Source organism: Anguilla rostrata, chromosome 4, assembly GCF_018555375.3.
Source record: "Anguilla rostrata isolate EN2019 chromosome 4, ASM1855537v3, whole genome shotgun sequence".
NCBI classification, from domain to species: domain Eukaryota; kingdom Metazoa; phylum Chordata; class Actinopteri; order Anguilliformes; family Anguillidae; genus Anguilla; species Anguilla rostrata.
The window spans coordinates 59,391,884-59,411,567 of record NC_057936.1 but is presented as its reverse complement, the minus strand read 5'-3'; the positions used below and the strand labels follow the sequence as shown (position 1 = coordinate 59,411,567).

The window sequence follows — 19,684 nt, the reverse complement described above, 5'->3', positions numbered from 1 at the left end:
CCAACAGGATTAGAGGCGTGTTGGATACATTAGAAGCTGTGTAATCGGCTTGCTTCCGTGAAAAATAAGCATGGCAACCAAAGCAGTACGGAAAACATTTCAATTGTTTTGAAATGCTAGCTGACAGTAATCAAACATAAATCATAAAAATACAATGTTCTAAATTGAAATTCTCTTTTTAACATCCTCAGTGCACATGAGTTTTTTGCTTAGTCTGCAAACGGTTAGTCATGTTCTGAAACACCTGTACAACAGCAGAGACATTTTATGGCAAATCATGACTTATTATGTGGGCCATGTAAAGATGTGGGCCCAGTGAATTTTGAAGTACCATACAGTAATTATTAAGAAATGTGACTCAATGCAATTGTGCAGACATTGTTATTTAGGCTGTTATTTGATAGTAAGGATCAATATAAAGATTTCACATACAGGCAGGAAGAAAAGATCATGTCTCCTCAACTGAAAAAGGACACCGCAGCGCAGTTTTTGAAAAATGTGAAAAATATACATCTTACGAGAACAGGTCTATTGTTGTAGCCCTACTGGAAAAAAAAATTCATCCAGAGAGAGATATTCGCAGACATTCAATCTCTCAGCTGGTGGGGTCTGTGTTTCCGGAGAAGGTTTACCTGCAGGGTGTACCAAAAGGTGAGCGTGAGAGAGCTGGTGGTTTCGTTGACAGGGTAGTGCCCAGGAATGCCCGTGCAGAACATGATCATGTTCACCAGGGCCAGGAACCCCTGCCAGTGCTCCACCTGCTCCAGGAGAGCCCTAAAACACAGTGGGGGAAAGAAAAAAAAAAAAAACTTAAAACGGTTCTCACAGGTTAAACGCAAAAAACAGTGAGACAGACAATAGCTAAACAGCTCGGCCGTCAGCGCCTACGGCCGCAATAAATGCGACAGTCGCACCTGGAGTGGTTCTCCCCCAGCGCCACGGCGATCCGGCAGATTCCGTGCGACGTCTCCATATCTCCGTTCTGCACGGCCTCCCTCAGCTGCTCCTGCAGCTGCAGCACTTGCGGAACCAGCTTCAGCAGTGTGTTGACGTACCTGCGCGACGCACAAAGGCACACGGATGAATTTGGTCGCCGCAAACACACATACACTTGTGCCTGTCACTATTCCGGCGTTCCCCAAGGCATAGTTGTCGGTCCGTTGTTGGTTTTCTCTCTGCATTAGTTTCAGAGGTCATGCGTCTGTCAGTTCCCTCCATCACGTTTATGAAATCCTACCATAGCTACACCAAGTATAACACAGTTTTTTTTCCTCCAATCTCCATACCTTCCACCCTTCTGCAATACCATCTACTTTCTTATTTGAACTAAATTTGCCACTTTCTTTGCACTCTTTTTTCATCTTACTCCTTCACTCGGCTCCCACTATCAGCTCAATATTCTGTCAATTGTCTTTGTTTCCGTCTTCCTGCAGCCTCAGCTGTTCCTCCACAGTCTAATACATCACAGCCGCTCTCAGCCTAAGGACTCCTTCTTCTACAGACATCCACCCTTTCATCCCCTTGCCTCAAGTGCTACATCTTTTATTCCATCTTAATTTTATTCTGTCTGAATAATGACCTCTACTCAGATGAGAAATGAGGAGGACCCTCTACAGAAATCCAGAAGCTGAAAAGCTGACCAAAAGCTGAATAAACCCCAAACCTGCTAGTCCTCGTAGTGCCGACAAACTCTCCAGGAGTCTTTACATCTATAAGGACTACCTTTCCTCGAACTGCTCAACAGTTTGTGTCATGAGAACCACAATTAATCAGATGTTATGGTTTTGATCATCACATGGAGCAGTTTCACATTCATTTAAAAAAATTTTTATGAAATACTTTCTACAAGACACAACGTAACCTACAACTGGTGACACATTGCAGGCTGAGGGCATGCTTGACGTTAAAGCAATGCTCCATTCATCACCGCAATGTCAAAGGGACACATCGTGAATAATAACACTCATTCCGACACTGATACAACGAGGCTGAGATGACATTAGACTGCGACAATGGCTAGAATTCTCCTTTCTGTGGGTGCATGACCTGCATTACCAAAGCTTCCTATTAAAAATGAATGAGGTTCCTGAGTGCAGCAATAGCCACAGCATCTCTCGCACACTGTGCAGAGACAGCTAATTGGGAAAACCTACACGCTTGCGAGGCGGAGATGACTAAGTAAACTGGAGATGATGAAATAACAGAGGTGCATGCTGGAGAAAAAAGGGGTGTGCCAAGAATATTTTGGGATTTACATGCCGCTCTGAGCACGGCGGGGGGGTGGGGGGGGCAGCCGTGTACCGCGAATATAAAGATCAACATCCGCCCATTTCCCAGAAACACAGCTTGTCTGCTTCAGACAAACAGCTCCCCGCTTCCCCCTTCCCCCACCCTGCAATTACGCCGAGACACTGGGAGGCAGACGAAAGGGGTTGCCAGGCAACAAGATGCAATTGGTCCAATTGCATCCTTGCAAATGACTTGATTGTAATGTATTTAAACAGCAGGAGTGAGAGAGAACGAGGTGGGTAAAGGGAAGCCGGGTAAGCCAAAGAGGCAGGAGGAAGACAGAAGCGGAAAGAAAGGACACAAAATAAAGAGACTTCAAAATCCACTCGACAACATGTTCTGCGCGAGAAAACTAAGACTAATTCCTCGGGGAGCTGAAAAATTGATGACCTCCCCCCGACCCCAACCCCCACTACCGCCAAGTCCGCCCTGGGTTTCCAATACCGCGCGGCGCATTACTTCTGCGCCGCTTCGAGAGCCCGCCGCGGCTAGCGCGGAGAAAGGCGCTCGGCCCGGGATCGATCGGTGGCGTCATCCAGTTCCCGGTCGCCCTTGGAAACCGCGCGTCATGGGAACGGACGACCGCCGCCGGCCGCGCCCCGACACTCTCACCCCGTCTGCTCCGTCGAGACCGCTGATCGCCGCCGCCGCTGTTCCCCCGCATCTGTGTTTCAGGGCCCCCCTCCCGCGATACGGACCGCGCACCCGCGGACTCCGCCTCCCCGGGCGGAGAGGGACGGCGGAGCGCCGCAGGATGATGCCGGGGGAAACACGAGCCAGAGCCCAGATGTGATGCCCATCACTCACGTCACAGCTGCAGTGATGTCACCGCAAACCATCCGCCCCTAATTTACACACCATCTGAGTCATAATTACACAGAGCGCAGAGAACACGCAGCTGCATTAGGCCCAATATTCATTTATGGTCACCGGGGAAAATATCACTAATCCTTATACATTATTTATGGGTATTACTTATTAATTAATTTGGCAGACATCTTTCCAAAGCAACAGTACAGTGCTTTATCCATTAATGCTTCAATCAACCCCATCTTTGGGTGCATGCACAGAGATGCGGACATTCTGTGTACGTTCTCCCTCGTTACATATCTCTCTCTCCCTCTCTCTCTCACTCCGTCTCCCTCTCTCTCTCCCTCTCTCTCCCCAGCAGAGGGGGAGGGGGAGATAAGCGCTCATCACGTCTGTACCAACCAGAGCGTAAGACATCGTTCCCTTCTACTGTCGCCATGGAAACGCCAGCCAGCCTTGAAATGCCCCCCCCCACTCCCCCCACCCCTCCCCTCCCCTCCTGGCCATCATTGCTCCCTCCATCCCTTTCTCTTGCCCCCCGGTCCACACCCTTGTTTCAGTCTCCTGTGGTCTATCTTTCCCCTACATCACACTTTCTGCCTCACTCTTCCAGCCTCTTATCTCAATCACACCTCTCTCTCGAACCGCCCTGTCGCCTCTCTCTCTCTCTCTCCTCCCTCCCTCCCTCCCTCGAGTCCTCTCCTTTTTGCTCACCCTTGCTCTCAGCAGCTCAAGGTGAGAATATGTGTCACCTTGGCTGTTTCTCTCAGGTTCTTATGGTGATGCTTGCATCTGTCAATGACGGAAACACCTATCCAGCCAAATCACATGCATTTTAATCTGTATAAAAATGTCGCGCTGCCTTAACCTGTGTAACACTGTTTCCATGACTTCTCCCTGTAAAAACCTATCGTCAGTCTGTCTGCCGCTGCTTCTGTTTTTTCATTCTTCGGCACTGTCAAGTGATCTTTAGTTCTGCTATTCCACCAAACGACGGATTCTGTGAGGTGTTTTCGGGCGCAATTACGTCACAAAAAGGGGCGCGCTAAATCCGGGGCGGGTAAGCCTCACCTCTGGGAGTCGGGCTGGGAGATGGCGTTGACGATGGCCTCCACGGCGGTGTCGAAGAGCTCGGGGTCGGCCAGCGCGGCGAAGCTGTCCTCCACCAGGCCCTCGCTCTCGTTCAGGGGCACGTCCAGCAGCACCCAGCTGGAGAGGCACTTGAGCACGCGGGCCTTCACCAGGCCGGGGGAGTCGGCCTGCCGCAGGAGCTGCTGGAGCAGGGGGTAGACGGAGGCCCACTCCCGGCCCAGGGCCCCCCGCACCTGGCCCTTGCGGTACTGGGGCAGCCGGCTGGTCTGGAACTCCTCGGGCAGCACGGTGAGCAGCTCCAGGAGCGCCAGGCAGCGGGCGCGCCCGTCCACCCCGCCGCCCTCCTCCTGGAACATGCGCACCATCTCCGTGACCGCGCCCGGCCACGCCTCCGGCATCATGTTGAGCGCCAGCGAGGCCAGCGCCACGCACAGCCGGGTCAGCACCATCTTGGAGCCCGAGGCGAAGCGGGCGATCTGCGAGAAGAGCTGGGTCTTCAGCGAGTCGTACTGCTCGGCCGGGATGTCCCCCCAGTAGCGCGAGATCTTGGTGTGGAGGGCGCTCGCCCCGAAGTACTGGATCTCCGGGACCTTTCCCGAGCAAGGAAGCACAACAGCGACGGTCAGGTCATCGTTCGCTCCCCCTCAAGGTTCCCTTTTCAAACAGTTTAAATCGCTGCCGTCTAACACCGCGAAACCGCTTTCCGTTCGAATGTAAATTGTACCGCCTGACCCTGGCAATTTGCGCAAGAGAATCAACCTTCGGCTGGCAGAACAACACTACTTCACCCTCCGTTTCAAGTGCAACCTTTCTCAACGAGCTCACACTTTATGACTTCCAATTCCCCTTTATATCTCCACAAATATTCGGAGAATGACTGTGCATTCTGCTGAGATATTTCGGCTGTTGCACGGAGGCGAGTGCGAAACTGAGATGGGGAAGGAAGGGGTTTTCTCACCTTGTCCGGGCTGAGCAGGGCCCAGCAGAACTGCCAGGCCTGTGGGGACACCTGGGCTTGCATGAGCCACTTCTGGGCCAGGTTCTTATTGTCAATGTTGGGGTCATAATACAGCTGGTGAAGAGCCTGCAAAGAAGTGGGGAGAGAAAAGGTTCAATCAATAAATCAATCAAATAAATCAAATAAATCATAACCCTGGCCTAAACCCCAACAGGAGCAAGCCTAAAGCAACAGTGGCGAGGAAGAACTCCCGGTGGCAGATGGGAAGAAACCTCGGAAAGGAACCAGGCTCAAGGGGGAAACCCATCCTCCTCTGGTGGGCTCAGGGTGTAGACAGTGACTCACTCATTTACAGCATAATGAAAACAATGGGTAAGGGAGAGGGACAGTGCATCTAACAGTGTGAGTCTGGCCAAATCGTTACTATACATGCTAGGCTTCATTTAGCAAGACATTCTATGTCATGTCTATGGCTTCCCCATTCCCTCCCATCGGACTTCTTGGAGATGGAGATTGAGAGTGGATGCAGACGCGAACGGGCAACAGAAAAGAGCATGGTGTGTATGTGTGTGGTGTGTAGTTGGGTTGGTGTGTTGTGTGTGGTGTTCATGCGTCGTGGTGGGTGTGCTGTCGTGTGGTGTGGTGTGTTGGCGTGTGTGCGTGTGTGTGTGTGATAGAGAAAGAAAGGGTGAGAAAAGACAGCAGTTGCTCTTCTCCTCGAAAGAATCACCAAAACAAAAATAACACACGTTGCAGAGCCGTTGGACGAGCAGTTGTTATTTTCCCCATTACCGCAGAGGAATCACTATTTACGTGTAAACAGGGATGCAGACGGCTGTTTCGGGTGGGAAATCAAGCGCCTCTTTTCGTTGTTTTCTCACGATCCCTGTTCAGCCCGGTGCCGATTTCGTGAGGCTCTGAGGACCTCAGCAGAGATCAGAGCAAAGAAACCGAACGGCGGACTCAGCCCACAGCACACAGAGCTTCCATCTGCCCAGCCGTGTCAGAAGATCGCTAACGAGAGTGTGTGTGTGTGTGTGTGTGTGTGTGTGTGTGTGTGTGTGTGTGTGTGTGTGTGTGTATGTGTGTGTGTGTGTGTGTGTGTGTGTGTGTGTGTGTGTGTGTGTGTGTGTGTGTGTGTGTGTGTGTGTGGTGTGGGTGCGTGATGCGTGCGTGTGCGTGTGTGTGTGTGTGTGCGTGTGCGTGTGTGTGTGCGTGTGTGTATGTGTGTGGGTATGTGTGCGTGTGTGCACGGCGATTGCAGCCAAGCAGACACTGCATTCTGTACTGCGCAGTGCAATTTCTCTCTATGTGGAATAAACCATACTGTTGCTACCTGGGACGTAAACAAATAATTCACGATCGATTACTCTTTGTTACACTTTCAGGTTGATCAAGCGTAAAGATGAAAAAGAATAATCGTATTTCGGGTCGCCTAATGTTTTCTCTTTCGGACAAAAACGTCATTTCTCTTTTGAAGAAAATGTTATGATTTTAATGTTCCACCAGATGGAACTCCTACATTTTAAACTACTGAGATAGGCTTGGACATCTGTAGACCGATGGGTTCAGTCAGGGACACGTCACAGGCATGCAGGCTGAGCCAGTTAAGGGGAAAATCACGGTTCTGCATAGGGATCCACCGTAGATCAAGCTAGCTATCATCGCTATTATATTAGAATGTCAGCAAATGACAGCTAGCTCGCTCTCCGATGGGTCGCTATGCAGAACAGTGATAGATGAAGGATGACAGCAAATTACACTGACTCGCTGTTTCCCGAAGATCAGCAAAGGTATCTTCACAAAATAAACCGAATTGGACTCGAGTGCTGCCCTGATGCGGTTACAGAGTGGACAAAGGAACCAACTCAGTGGCCCGGGGTATCATTCCCGAACATCTTCTATCTTAATGAATCCCCCCGATAAGGAGCCACATCAACTACATTATGAGCCATGACCACAAACAGCATACTAACGTTAGACGGCTGACCATAATCAAATGGTTTCACTTTGAACACTCGACTGCAGTCGCAAAGATTTTGCGGGCTAGCGCCATTAGCCGTTGCTAGCTACGGGCGTCTTGACAACAAATAAAACCTGCAAATTCGGGTTAAATCTGTTTGCGGTGCAGTAAGCAACACGGCAGCTTTTTGGCATCGTGAAATTGCAACCTTTTTAATACATTACTACATTTTGTCGCAATTTAAAGACCTATAACTGACTGCTGCATTGATTTCCCATAGAAACTCTGCCAAATTTTCCTCCTCAGGAGTTTCAAGTGCCTAGGCAAGCTGTTTGCCACTATGTTCTACTGGCCTCGCCCAGGCCTTGCCAATGCCCTGTGCCTGTCGGTGAGTTGAAATAATGACCTACAGTATCAGTGGGATCGTTACAATATGGTAACTGCACCAACGCGTCAGTCATTAGTTAAAAGACACATGAAGACTATCTCCTTGAGCTACATTTATACTGTTTTAATAGACAAGTTAAGCGTAGCAGGCTTTTCGTTGCCTTTTCGCCTACATTTTACAGCTAAAATTTACATCTAAACAAATACTGTTCTATGCTTTCACATTGTAGAAGAAAGATTTTAATCTAATGGGTCTTGAATGTGTGTGAAAATAAACCCGTTCACAAAGCTTATCCTGGAGTCAGGAAAACTACTGCCTCCTGCGTCACACACACGTTTACTGGCGAATTATATAGCTGATGGAATTTACATTATCGACTATCGATTATTCATTTGTTAACATTAAAGATTATCGATCAAAGCGAAATGACTGTAAATTTACGGCCCTGGGTCCTGCCGGGTGAACGACTGCATCAGCCAGCAGCAACGCAGACAGACAGCAAACAGGAAAATAAATGAAACAGCCAGCAGGAAGACTCCGTCCAGGGTTTTACTGCTGAATCTGCAGGCTTTCTGGATGTGCATAAGCCAGGGCCCTTCCGCTAATACAAGCTTATTTGAGAGGCACGGGCTGAACGTAAAAAAATAGTAATAATAAAACGAAAGCTCCCCAACGGACAGAGTGCTCTGTAAACCCTCCCCGTGCCTCTCTACATCAGTCCTTCGCTCCTCAGGTCCGAGCCAAGGTCAGAAAGCCTGACCTTGAAACTCGGCAGGCGTCTTAATGGACGCGACGCGCCCAAAACAGCTGCCTGGCCACTCGACCTGTTCCGCCTGAAATCGCGTCATCACACGATGAACCAAAGCAGTTTCCCGCAAGCTGCGGTTTTTCTTTATGGTTGTAAGAATATAGTTTCAAAATATAAAAAATACAACACACAATCATGCCATAAATCAAACAGTACACTCTACAGACAGAATTTAATCCTATGACAGATGTAAAGCATATGAATACTTCCAAGTCTTACAGTACGTCTGAAACAGTGCTATGAGGACTTCTCATTATTATTTTTTTTGCTACTGTGACATTAATCAAAACGAGAGTTCCAGGTGCATGCAGAGGACTTAATGAAATTGCTCATCTTCATTTGCTTAACTGACTCACAGTTTCCCCAATTAAAACTGTGGCTGTGGATGACGGACAGGCTGCTACTTCCTAAACAGTGCCTGCCATTTACCGACCTCCCCACCTGCCTGGCTGGCCAGGCAGGCAATTATCAGAGCGTTATATATAAAAGATATCCACCGGACGTCAATCGCCGCTCGGTGACGCAAGCGGAGCCGAGAGCACGTGTCACAGCTGCATTCTTCACATGACCACTCAGGAACGTGGAGAACTGCAGCCACCACCAACTGTGGCCAGCATATGTACTGGGAATCAAACTGGGTATCAAACTAAACCGAAGCAGACGACTAGCTCTTGTTTGTTCTTCGAGATCTGCATTCATTTCTTTTGGATTAGTCGGAAAGGTCGGAGCTTCTGTTTTTAGAATTAATCCGCTTGCAGGTATATGTGACTTAGACACAAGCTAATATGCCATTACACTGATATTAAATTAAACAGAAATCACCTTGTGCTTTAGATGGCATTTCTTCCTCATCTTCATCATTAATAGGGTTATGCTTATCAGCCTATACAAAGCCCTCGGGCAACTTGTTTTGACAATGGCCGTGCCCATTGATTTATGTATTGAAAATACAGTATGTAAGACATGGCAGAGGAGAGTGGCAGACAGATATCAGTGTCTAAGGGCAACTGAGACCGTGTATGCAGGAAGGGTGAGCTAATGCAGGGGATATATATATGGATATTGATTATAACTGTGTGTGTGTTTGTGTGTGTGCTGCCATGAACAACCGATTCCAATGATTCTAGGAGGGTTTCATATACAGTTGCATGGATAATGCATTATCAAAGAGTAACATTTGTTAACAGATGCACAGAAATTCTCTAAAACCTGAAAGGCCACTAATTTAAAGAATAGGACAAGGTTTTAATACAATATCAAACTTGCCTTTGCATCATGTAAATGACAAAAATACATATAGTAACATGTATCCTTGCAAAGGGAGAATTCACAAAATACTGAAAACATCAAAAGCAGTAATTATCTTTCTGGGAAATAAAATTGTTAGGCCCACTTGTTAAAATTTTTGTTTTCAATTTCCAGTATATACAAATGCATACACAAACACATTTGAAACAAATAACAATTTTTTCCAGTACATTTTTATAAAGTTAATCTCATTTGAATCATCTACCACCTTCATATTCACATTTATGTTGTTGCCATAAAGTGTGTTATCTTTGCACTTTTTTTCAAATGTTACATTTTAATATAGTTTTCCCACATTTGTGCAAACACAACACAGCTCATCATCAGTGTAATTTTACACAACCTTTTTTTGCTAATCTCTACCAATGGTGCCCTGAGATCATTTTGGAGGTGACTGTATATGTATAAATTCTCTCTCTCTCTCTCTAACTGCTTTGTCATTTGAATTTGGCAGCATGAGGAGTCTGTCATGGCAGTGCTGCCTCTGTCTGGCTTGTTGCTCATTTTTGCAAGTGCTTATTTTTGATGCACAGCCATATGAAAATGCTAAAATATTTGCATTTCATTTCTGTCTCCGATTGTTTTTCACTGAAAGTGCAGAAGGGCCTTATTTTTTTCCTCGAGGCAGTTTGTAGAGGTGCTCAATCTGATTGGCTCACGCTGCACCACGCTGCTTTTCTCAAAAAGGCGGTGCGTTTGTTTATCATTGCTTTTTATTTAACCAAAGCAAGCAACGAGTTAATAATATTTATCTATACATCATCAGCACACACACGTACACACACACAGCCTTTATATCACACCAGTGTATACAATATTTTTTGCAAAAGAAAACAAACAATGACCCAAAGGAAAAGTAGATATGACATGCAGTGTATTGTGTTCAGAAACAGTATTAAAGCTGTAGCTCACAGACGTGTATTTGTGACCCTGGCATACAGTCTGACTGTCTGTGTGGCCATCTGGAATACCTCTGGCTTTCTCTACCCTGTTTCTAATTCCCACGCTTCTGTGGACATAACCTTGTGAAACTGCAGGTTGTATGTAGTCCTTTACATGCATTCAAAACGGTAAGCCTGAAAGCCAGCGTCTGGCCCCAAGACTAAAAACAAAAAAAAATCAAGGCGGTTTTCCCTTGTTCACAGTGAGCATGACTCCACCAAGGCAGTCAGTTAATATTCTTTTACTTCTCATAAAAATGAATGATTCCGTATACAGTCTGCAAAAATACAAGACAGACATTTAGCCAAGACAGAGAAAAGAACGGTCAGATTTGCACGGTTCTACCGCGACCAGTGCACGCGGTGACTATGCCGTCCACAGCAGACACACGTGGGCGGGAACTCGCAAAATACAATTTTCAACAAAAAAAAATGGCAGCACAGAATGTGAGGATAAAGTTGACAGTGGCCGTGCTGGCCCAGAATGCAGCGTCTTTGGAACGCAGGACATTTCAAAATCTGCGTTTTACACAAATTCACTTGCAATTTTTTGACATATGAAGGCAACTCATAATAATAACACAAAAAAAAAACCATGACGGTCATAATTTTATTATGACACTTGTAACAGAAGCGGGATGAAATAGTGGCACTAGTGGAATGAAATGATACAAATAATGTTTTGGCATTCTGATCAAAAACAATTTCTTGCCACACAAGCTAATATGTCTCACAATGATCATCATCATTTGATTATTTAGCCCAAAGAAGCAGCTGTCATTTATAATTTCTTTGGACAGATCTAACGGGAATTGGAACTGAAAAACAGTATCAGCGCAAGCATTTACGGAATACAATCATCTAACTGTTTTAAAGTTCACTGTGTTAATACTGTTATGTATCATAATGAGAGCAATTCGTCTGTAATAATAAGAGCAAGCCAGCTAGAGCATGACATCCCGATTTTGACTTTTCATTCAAATTAGGCTAAGCACGATCTCACCGTGCAACCAACGGCTGTTTAAATAGCCTGTGATCAATGAACAACACAAATGTCAGACACCAAAAAATGATTCAAAAGACAAACGACTCACAGACACACTAGTAATAATTTTGCTGTGGATCAAGTCTTGGTCATGACCTGTTGTAATCTTTAAAAAAAGACCCCGAAATACCAGTATTAATAGAACAATAATTAATATTTTTCTTAATTTTGGCTCTTTTTTCTGCACAATAAAATTCAGAATCCTGTGTTAATGCAACCACTGGTAGAACTAAGCTGGAAATCGCTTAAAAACAAGAAATTGTGACTTAATGACTGCCTGGCAAAACAAGTTCCGATGACTGACAAGGTAGCCGACCGAGTGAAATATACCAGCGTCGTGCTTCTTTCTTTACAGAACGCACACTCCACTGTGCGTGAATGTTAGCCACAAGGCCCTGTCAGTTAGGCCTAGCTATACCACAGTCTACCACCACTAATCAATTATGCCATCTTATTATTTTCCATAGGCTATGCTTCCCAACACTTTGCCAAAATGAATGGCTAATTGTTAATAGTTTTAACAATGAACCACATGGCTACAATTTACATTTCAAGATTACACAAAAAGAATCCTTTGTTTCATATTGCAGAATTTGCCGTCCTGGAAACAACTACGAGGTTTTAGCCAACACTGCGACCTTTGCATCTCAAACTGACGTTAAGGATAAAATTACGAATTCGGCTGTCATTTCACATTTTTTGCCTTCAGATTTGGTTGGTTAGATTTGCCGGAAGGTACGATCCATTATAAGCCGTCTGCATATCATTCAATTAAAAAAACATGGAATAATTCATTGACCAAGTACTAATTCATTTTACTTTGCAGAAAATCAATTTGCCTGTATACCTTCCTGTTAAATTTCAGCATAAGGCATCAATGTATTTTACAATGTTGTTTGAACAGTCCATTTCAGAATAGTGCAATGGACCGTGCGATGCACATTTTCAAGGGTGTATGCCTTGACGGCAAATTTAAATCAATGCATCGTACCTAAATGTTATTCATATTTAATAGCCTATGGAAACTGTGATCAGCAGGTTTTACATTTCGAGAGGCAAGGCCCTTTTCTGTTCACTGATCCCACAGATCCAATCATTTCCTTTTATTTAACAAACAGCCCCTATCAACTGCTCTGGGATTAGCACCAGTGCTGAGGAACAGCCCATCTTATCTCTCCTCCTCTCTCCCTGCATCAGTGCCTCCTCAGAAAGGTGAAAAAAAAAAAACACCCACAGCCCCGTCTACATGCACAGCCACACCTCGAAACGTGAAACCATCTCCCATCCGCACCCTCCTCTGGGCAAAGCCTTGCATCACTGAGCCTACTCTGGAAAAGGGCCATTTTCCAGCTGCACTGTGTTTACGGCGGCAAAGAAAACTCAAGCCTTCACATGTGCAGCATTTTCTCACAACCCTCACCGGGCCCCGTGTGTGATGCTCATAGCAGGCAAGGTAACGTCATTAGCTAATGTATTCCTCTCTAACCTTTTACATCAATGGCTATGTCATCCGATGAAGCCACTGAATTTGCAGCATACATGGTGCATGAATTGCAACTGCAGGACTTAATACAGCAGTCATTGGTGAAGAACTTAAATTAAACTTGAACAACGTCCCGCGTTTTATCACATGCAGCCACGTGAAAACGGTGTACCCTTACGATCACAATCCACTAGCCTAAACGGCCCCAAATCAATATTTTTCAATATTAATCTGTATATTAATGAGCATTTGGTTAGTTCTGAAAGTAACAGAAAACCCCTCAGGATATATGCAAATAGAGGGTGCAACATGTACTGTTCCAAACTCGTTCACTTCTCAGCAACCCAGCAGGGCTCAGGAGAGCAGTGGAGTCTGCCGACGAACAAAGCAACAATTATGCAAAACACAACGAAAAATGAGACGGCAAAGCCGAAACAAGAGGTGCTATTATTCCATCAGGACTTATTCCAGCCCCTGATACAGCTGCTGCAGGAAGGGGAAGAGCACTTTCTCTCCCTCTCTCCCTCTCTCCTTATGCGCGGTCGCTGCCGACAGCTCCACCCGTAAGCGCTGCTTGCGTACAGCCGCCAAGAATCCGGCTCCCACGCGGTACACCACACCGCTCCTCGGTAAGGTCTAAATCGCCGCCGTGTCCTTACACCTCAGTCATCCCTCCATTTGAGCCCCTGTTGTGTAGTCCCCCCCCACCCCACCCCACCCCACCCCCAACCGAAAGGTCTTTATCATGATGTCACAGCCCCCATCTGGACAGAGCAGGGGAGAGACGCATTTAGCACGGCGAGCTCTCTTAAAAAATGGGAGCCAGAGAAAGAACCCTGACGTTAAAGCCGCGTTCCCCTCGATTGAGCAATCAAATCATCATAAGGTCAAGGTTCGAAAAAGGTGCTCTTTCATTATAGAACATAATAACATGGATGGAATTAAATCTCAGTTATTCAATGAACAGTTGACCGAATTAAGCAGTTGTACATGAAACTAGACTAGTCTTGTATAAAGCTAGAGAGCTCCCTTAGTCTTAACAAACTAAGATCAAACTCTGCAGCCTGAAGGTAAAACGTCATAGTGCTTAGACACCATGCTTTTGAGCTTGCTCATGGGAGGCTCATTTATGCACAACAAAATGCCCATAAGAAGCCAATTAAAATAATTTATGTGTCAGCTCTGTATCAGTGGAGGTGCAAAGGCTAAGGAGCTATATTAGAATATGGTTCATTTCAAAGACACAAATTTCCGGCTGCGAATCTGATGGGTCATAATAATAAGAGCATGTTTCTGAAGTCTCCTCTCTGTCTCTCTCCCTTGTCCATTCCCTCATTCTCCCTGTCACTGTGTCTGGCTTCTAAACTGGCTTCTTTGTCACAAGAAGGCAGGAGACACGCCCGCCTCCTGCATCGACCATAACAATTCTCAATATCCTGTTGTGCTCAACACTGAGACTCACACAGCACACTCAAAAAGGGGCATTGTACTGCCGGAATGGAAGCAGGGATGGACACCCCCTTCTGCTCTCGCTCTCCCTCTCGTTCTCACTCGCCCTCGCTCATCACCCACCCACCCACACACTCACTCACTCACCCACTCACTCACTCACTCACTCACTCACTCACCCACCCACTCACTCACTCACTCACTCACTCACCCACCCACTCACTCACTCACTCACTCACTCACTCGCTCACCCACTCACTCGCTCACTCACTCACTCACACTCTCTCCCGCCCGCCCGCCCGCCCACCACCCTCACTCACTCACTCACTCACTCACTCACTCACTCACTCACTCACTCACTCACTCACTCACCACCCACCCACCCACCCACCCACCCCCCACCACCCACCCACACTCTGCAATATTCACTTCAGGACATGACTGAGCCTGCCTGCCTGCCTCTCCACCATTCATCATTCCCTTACACAGCAGGCAGTAATGTATCACTGCATTGAAGAGGAGTGGCTCTGCCCATGGGTTTTACATTCAGTGTGTAACCCTGCCATAGCCTAACCAAACTGCTTACATCAGGCTTCTCCAAGTAAGACCTAGATTGTGCACTGAAACTGACTGGAGTTTGAATCATGAAATAATGCTGTAAGATGCTGAGGACAAAGATGCCTACTTAAACAATCAGTAAATAACCAAAAGGGTAGACGAGAATGCAAAATTACACCAAGGACAATGACACAATACAAACTCACAAGTTACTGAAAAGCTTCTCGCCTTGTTTGGATACCTATCCCTACTCCCTCATCAACTCTCCCCCTTTCCCTTTAATTCCCCCTTCCCTCTCTCTCCCTCTCCTGTCATCCATGTTCTTTCAGGAAAAGCCACCTCTACCATCCTAATTTCCTGTCTCTCTCCCGGCTGGACGTGACGGTGACTGTCGCATCTGCCCCTCCCTTCGGCGCGGTGGCAGTGGCGTGTCTCTCCTCCGCCCCTGCCGCCCTCCTCCATCACACCAGCGCAGCTCCGCTGCAGCGCCTTCACACACCTGCCCCTCCGCAGGGCCCCGGAGAGCCAGGCTACCGTGGCAACAGCAGAGCACCTCCACGCCCTGGCAACACACAGCTTTACCAACAGCACAGCCCCGCACAGTAATATCACTCAGTGCTAAACAGCGTGACACTTAACTAAAGTAACATCAGGCACGGGCACACACACGAGGTGGACACATACCACTGCACACATAACTCACTGCAAACACGCATACAGACACACACAGGTTTACAGTATTGTGCACACACGCACGTACACGCATCTTCCTGCATGCAGATGGGCACAAGCACACCTTTGCACATGATTGAGATAGACATAACATCCCTCCAGCAGCCCAATGTGATTGCATTCATTTGTACAACTCAAGCACATCAACGATAAAGGACAAATGATAACAGCAGAAAACAAAACATTTGATGGTGCCCTGGAGCTGGTAGGGACTATTACCATTTCTGACACCACACAAATACAGTTAGTGCCGTGACACACCCACACTGAACACATCAAAGCAGTCTACCACCCCACCCCAGCCCAAAAACTGAATCTTTAATGATAACCACATATTTAATCAGACTATCAATAGAATGTCAAGTCCCTAAGAATATTCCTTGTTTAGCACATAGCCTACAAATTCCCCTAAAATGCAAAAAAAAAAAAATAATAATAATACTTTTAGGTTATTCCAGACTGATAAACTAAGATCTTGAACTTCATTTGGACAAAGGAAAGGATAAATGTGCAATGTACAGCACCACATTTATGTCTAAAGACAATTCACAAATAGCCCAATAGACTTTCCATCTGTTGACATGCAGGCAACTTGCAGTGCTATTTAACTCTAATCAGTTAAAGAAATGGCCCCTTTTATTCAAAACAGCTCATTTACTCCCACCGCTCCTCTAAAGGAGGTCTCAGCTACAAACGCAAGCGCCGACAACACTGCCAATCCAAGACACGGAGAGAAGCCCATGGCATGTAACGGAGGTGACCCGAGGAGTCCAGTCCCTACGCCGCCATCGTATTTCGGTGCGAGGGGCGCGAGCGGCATTTCGGAGACGATAGGAGACAGGAGGGGCGCGAGCAGAGTCATGCTGCAGCTGGCTCGGGCGGCAGACGTCACTGCGACCGCTAGGGCTCCGGTGCATTTCGCACTCCCCCCTGCCCTCCAGAGCAGGAAGGACAGCGGGCCGCCCGGACAGCCCGCGCACCTCGCCTTAACCGCAATCCTGAGACAGTCCTCCGGTAACCTCCACCAGGGCTAACCGGTCATTAAACGCTTCATTACTGTCCGACTGCGGGAGCCTTGCACCGTTTGCTTTAAAGCACTTGCGTGCCTGTTGGCACTACCAACAGCTGTCCAAACAAAACAAAGGATGATGCAAAAAAAAAGGAATAATCAAAATTATGGAACCGTTTTTTTGCACTGTTAAGTCAAACAAGACTCTCGTTCAGGAGGACACTGTGTACTGATGGCCCTCAATAGAAAATGGAGTACCACTCCCTTCAATCGTTCTTGATAAAACAGTATTATTAAGCTAAGAGGAGGATCAAAGCTATTCACACTGCTCCCTGTGTTGGGTACGCAATAATTAACTGATTAGAAGTCAAATATGATCAAGACTATTAAAATGGAACAAGATACAAGTGATAATGACTCATGTTACCAAAATCTTCAGCAGCAACAACTGACAGATATCACTGACAGTCTCTTAAAATACACACACAGGGCAAAATGTGAAATCACAGACCAGGAAAGGAAACTAAAGCAACATAAAAAGCACTAATGTCAATATGCAATATCATCTCAAAATTCAGCAATTTAGGCCACAAACCAATGCTGTCACTACTTTGCACAAAAAGGGCAAGTATATGTAAAATTTATTTCACCAAAAATGAATATACTGGCATTCCTGAAGATAGTCAATTGTTTAATTAAAACATTTAACATGTACAAATTGTATTAATGTCAACCCTGTGTCTCTGTTTTGACTAAACGTTTGCTGACGGGTGTGCCAAATTCAAAGGGTATCAACTAAATACTCTGATTGACTGGGATAACTAAATAGAATAAAATTTGTGACCATACAAACGGAGAAAGTGTTTGTTGGTGATATGGCTCGCGAATTATAAACCAAAAGTTACAAATAGGTAACAATCAGATATTGTCATACCTTATGCCATCCCTTGTATCAGTAAAACAGCATGGTAAGAATGAGTGTGCAAGAACTGCATAATGCCAGTGGCACCAACCCGTTCAAAACAAGCCACTTGTTTTAAGAACTCGTGACTGGTAGTAATTTTCTCTGATTAATCAATCTGACTATATTAGAGAGCTTGCTTACCTTTTCCACGTTTTCCACTGTGAAGTCCAGTGAGTCCGATGTCTGCGTTATCCTGCCCGGTGTTTCCATAGCGAGCGTGTTGTGACTGTCACTGAGCGACACAGCCACGAAGCTACCGAAGGGAACCTGTCAGAGATGTCTAATGATGCTTGGTCCGTCTTTCCGTTGGCTCCCCTCCCTTGTTCAATATGCACTTGCTTCCCAAGCAAGCTAGCTAGCTTGCTAGGTAGCTAGCCAGCGACGTGTTGAGCCAAAATGTATTTAGCTAGCCTGCTTGCTAACTATCGATCACAAAGACAACCCTGATACTGGTTTACTAGCTATCTACAGAGCTAGCCACAGACCCCAGACACTATATCCACACCCACATACATATGTTTATTTTTTTGGATTAGTATTAAAACAAGCTTACTGTAAACGCTCAATGTGTTTTCGTATAATATTCTGTGAGGGCTGTGACGATGATACTCCTGCCTCCCTTCCTTCACTGCAGCCTCTTGCTGGGAGTTGCAGTTATGCCGCTCGCGGTTCGTCCAATCACCGCCTGGCTCGTCTAGAGATACCACAGGACCGAGAAACTAAAGCAAACATATAAGGCTAACGCGAGTCAGGATTATATGCCTAAATTGCGATATCCGTTTTACTTGCTTTAACTCCCTTGACATGGATTCACCAGATACATGTACCAAACATCTTGAAATATTTTCTGTATTACAATCGTAACGTGAGCGATTTCCCTTTCACGACCGGCGTTTCAGTGTATCAGGGGAGGGTCGCTAGCTAGTATGCTAGCCAAGCCAGCTACATCTGTGACAGCTCATGTAGGGGTCCTTGTACAAAATAAGTAAAATTGTAATTCAGTATATCTGAACACGATAATAATGTTTGTATTACAGCATGGTCTCCTGAAAATATTCATAAGGTATATGACAATAGAACACTCAGATAACTAATTGTTACATATTATATATTTTACAACATGCCTTGCTTTGCTTTCGCAAAAAACACCCACCATTATACAATGCGGTTCTATAAGTATAATGCATATTTTTCGCTTACTAAACCATTTAAATAGTATGACTTTTTTCGTAAATAACATTTGTAGTAAGGCCTGCTCATTGAAGCTATTTAGGGGACCATCGCTTTGCACTGTGGAACATGAAGTTTTTGGGGTTTTTTTGAGGGGAAAAATATCGAAAGTGTAAGAGCGGCTCCTCGTGGTAACAACGGAATTACATATCGGCTTGCTTCCTTTACCACGGTCTACAATATGTTCGCTATATAGATTATACCATCGGAGCAATTGCTATCACACAAATTTCATAGTTTCAGTTTCTAGAATGTTAAGCAAGGCTTCGGTTTGCATGTAGGCTTCTATCAAGCTAATATTTCACAGTAAGACCACTGGGGAAAAAACTATTATAATGGGCATGGTTTTGCTTTTTATATGGCCTATAAAAAAATGCCTAGAACCAAGGTTAATGTAACGTTAGTCGTGAAATGCTTTTAGGACTAAGCAGCCTAAAAACCTCTTTAAACTACCTGACTAGCGAAATTTACGGTTGACGTGACAACGGTAGTAGAATAGTCATGTTAGATTTGAAGTAAAAGTAGACTACATTTACCAACTAAAAAGCTGTCAGCAACCAAACTGTAGGCCGATCTGCCACACGACAATTGGAGTCGCGAACTGTCAAGCTGTACCGTCAGTCAAATTTTTTGACCTCTTTGGTTGATTTCGGAGAA

At 45.7% G+C, this 19,684-nt stretch overlaps 1 protein-coding gene across 2 annotated transcripts in view; it reads right to left on the bottom strand.

Annotated features, from left to right (window-relative positions):
* ipo13b (importin 13b) overlaps positions 1 to 18,741 on the bottom strand; it is a 38,132-nt gene extending 19,391 nt beyond the window's left edge. The window contains exons 1-6 of one of the 2 annotated variants that reach the window (XM_064333609.1): positions 18,351 to 18,741; positions 17,939 to 18,064; positions 5,150 to 5,275; positions 4,171 to 4,781; positions 915 to 1,055; positions 633 to 774 (exon numbers count right to left, since the gene is read on the bottom strand). In XM_064333609.1, coding sequence (XP_064189679.1) covers positions 633 to 774; positions 915 to 1,055; positions 4,171 to 4,781; positions 5,150 to 5,275; positions 17,939 to 18,007 — 1,089 coding nt within the window. In that variant the 5' untranslated portion in view covers positions 18,008 to 18,064; positions 18,351 to 18,741. The remainder of the gene's footprint in view (positions 1 to 632; positions 775 to 914; positions 1,056 to 4,170; positions 4,782 to 5,149; positions 5,276 to 17,938; positions 18,065 to 18,350) is intronic. The other variant, XM_064333610.1, reaches the window with a different exon arrangement.
* Between the last annotated feature and the right edge of the window lie 943 nt (positions 18,742 to 19,684).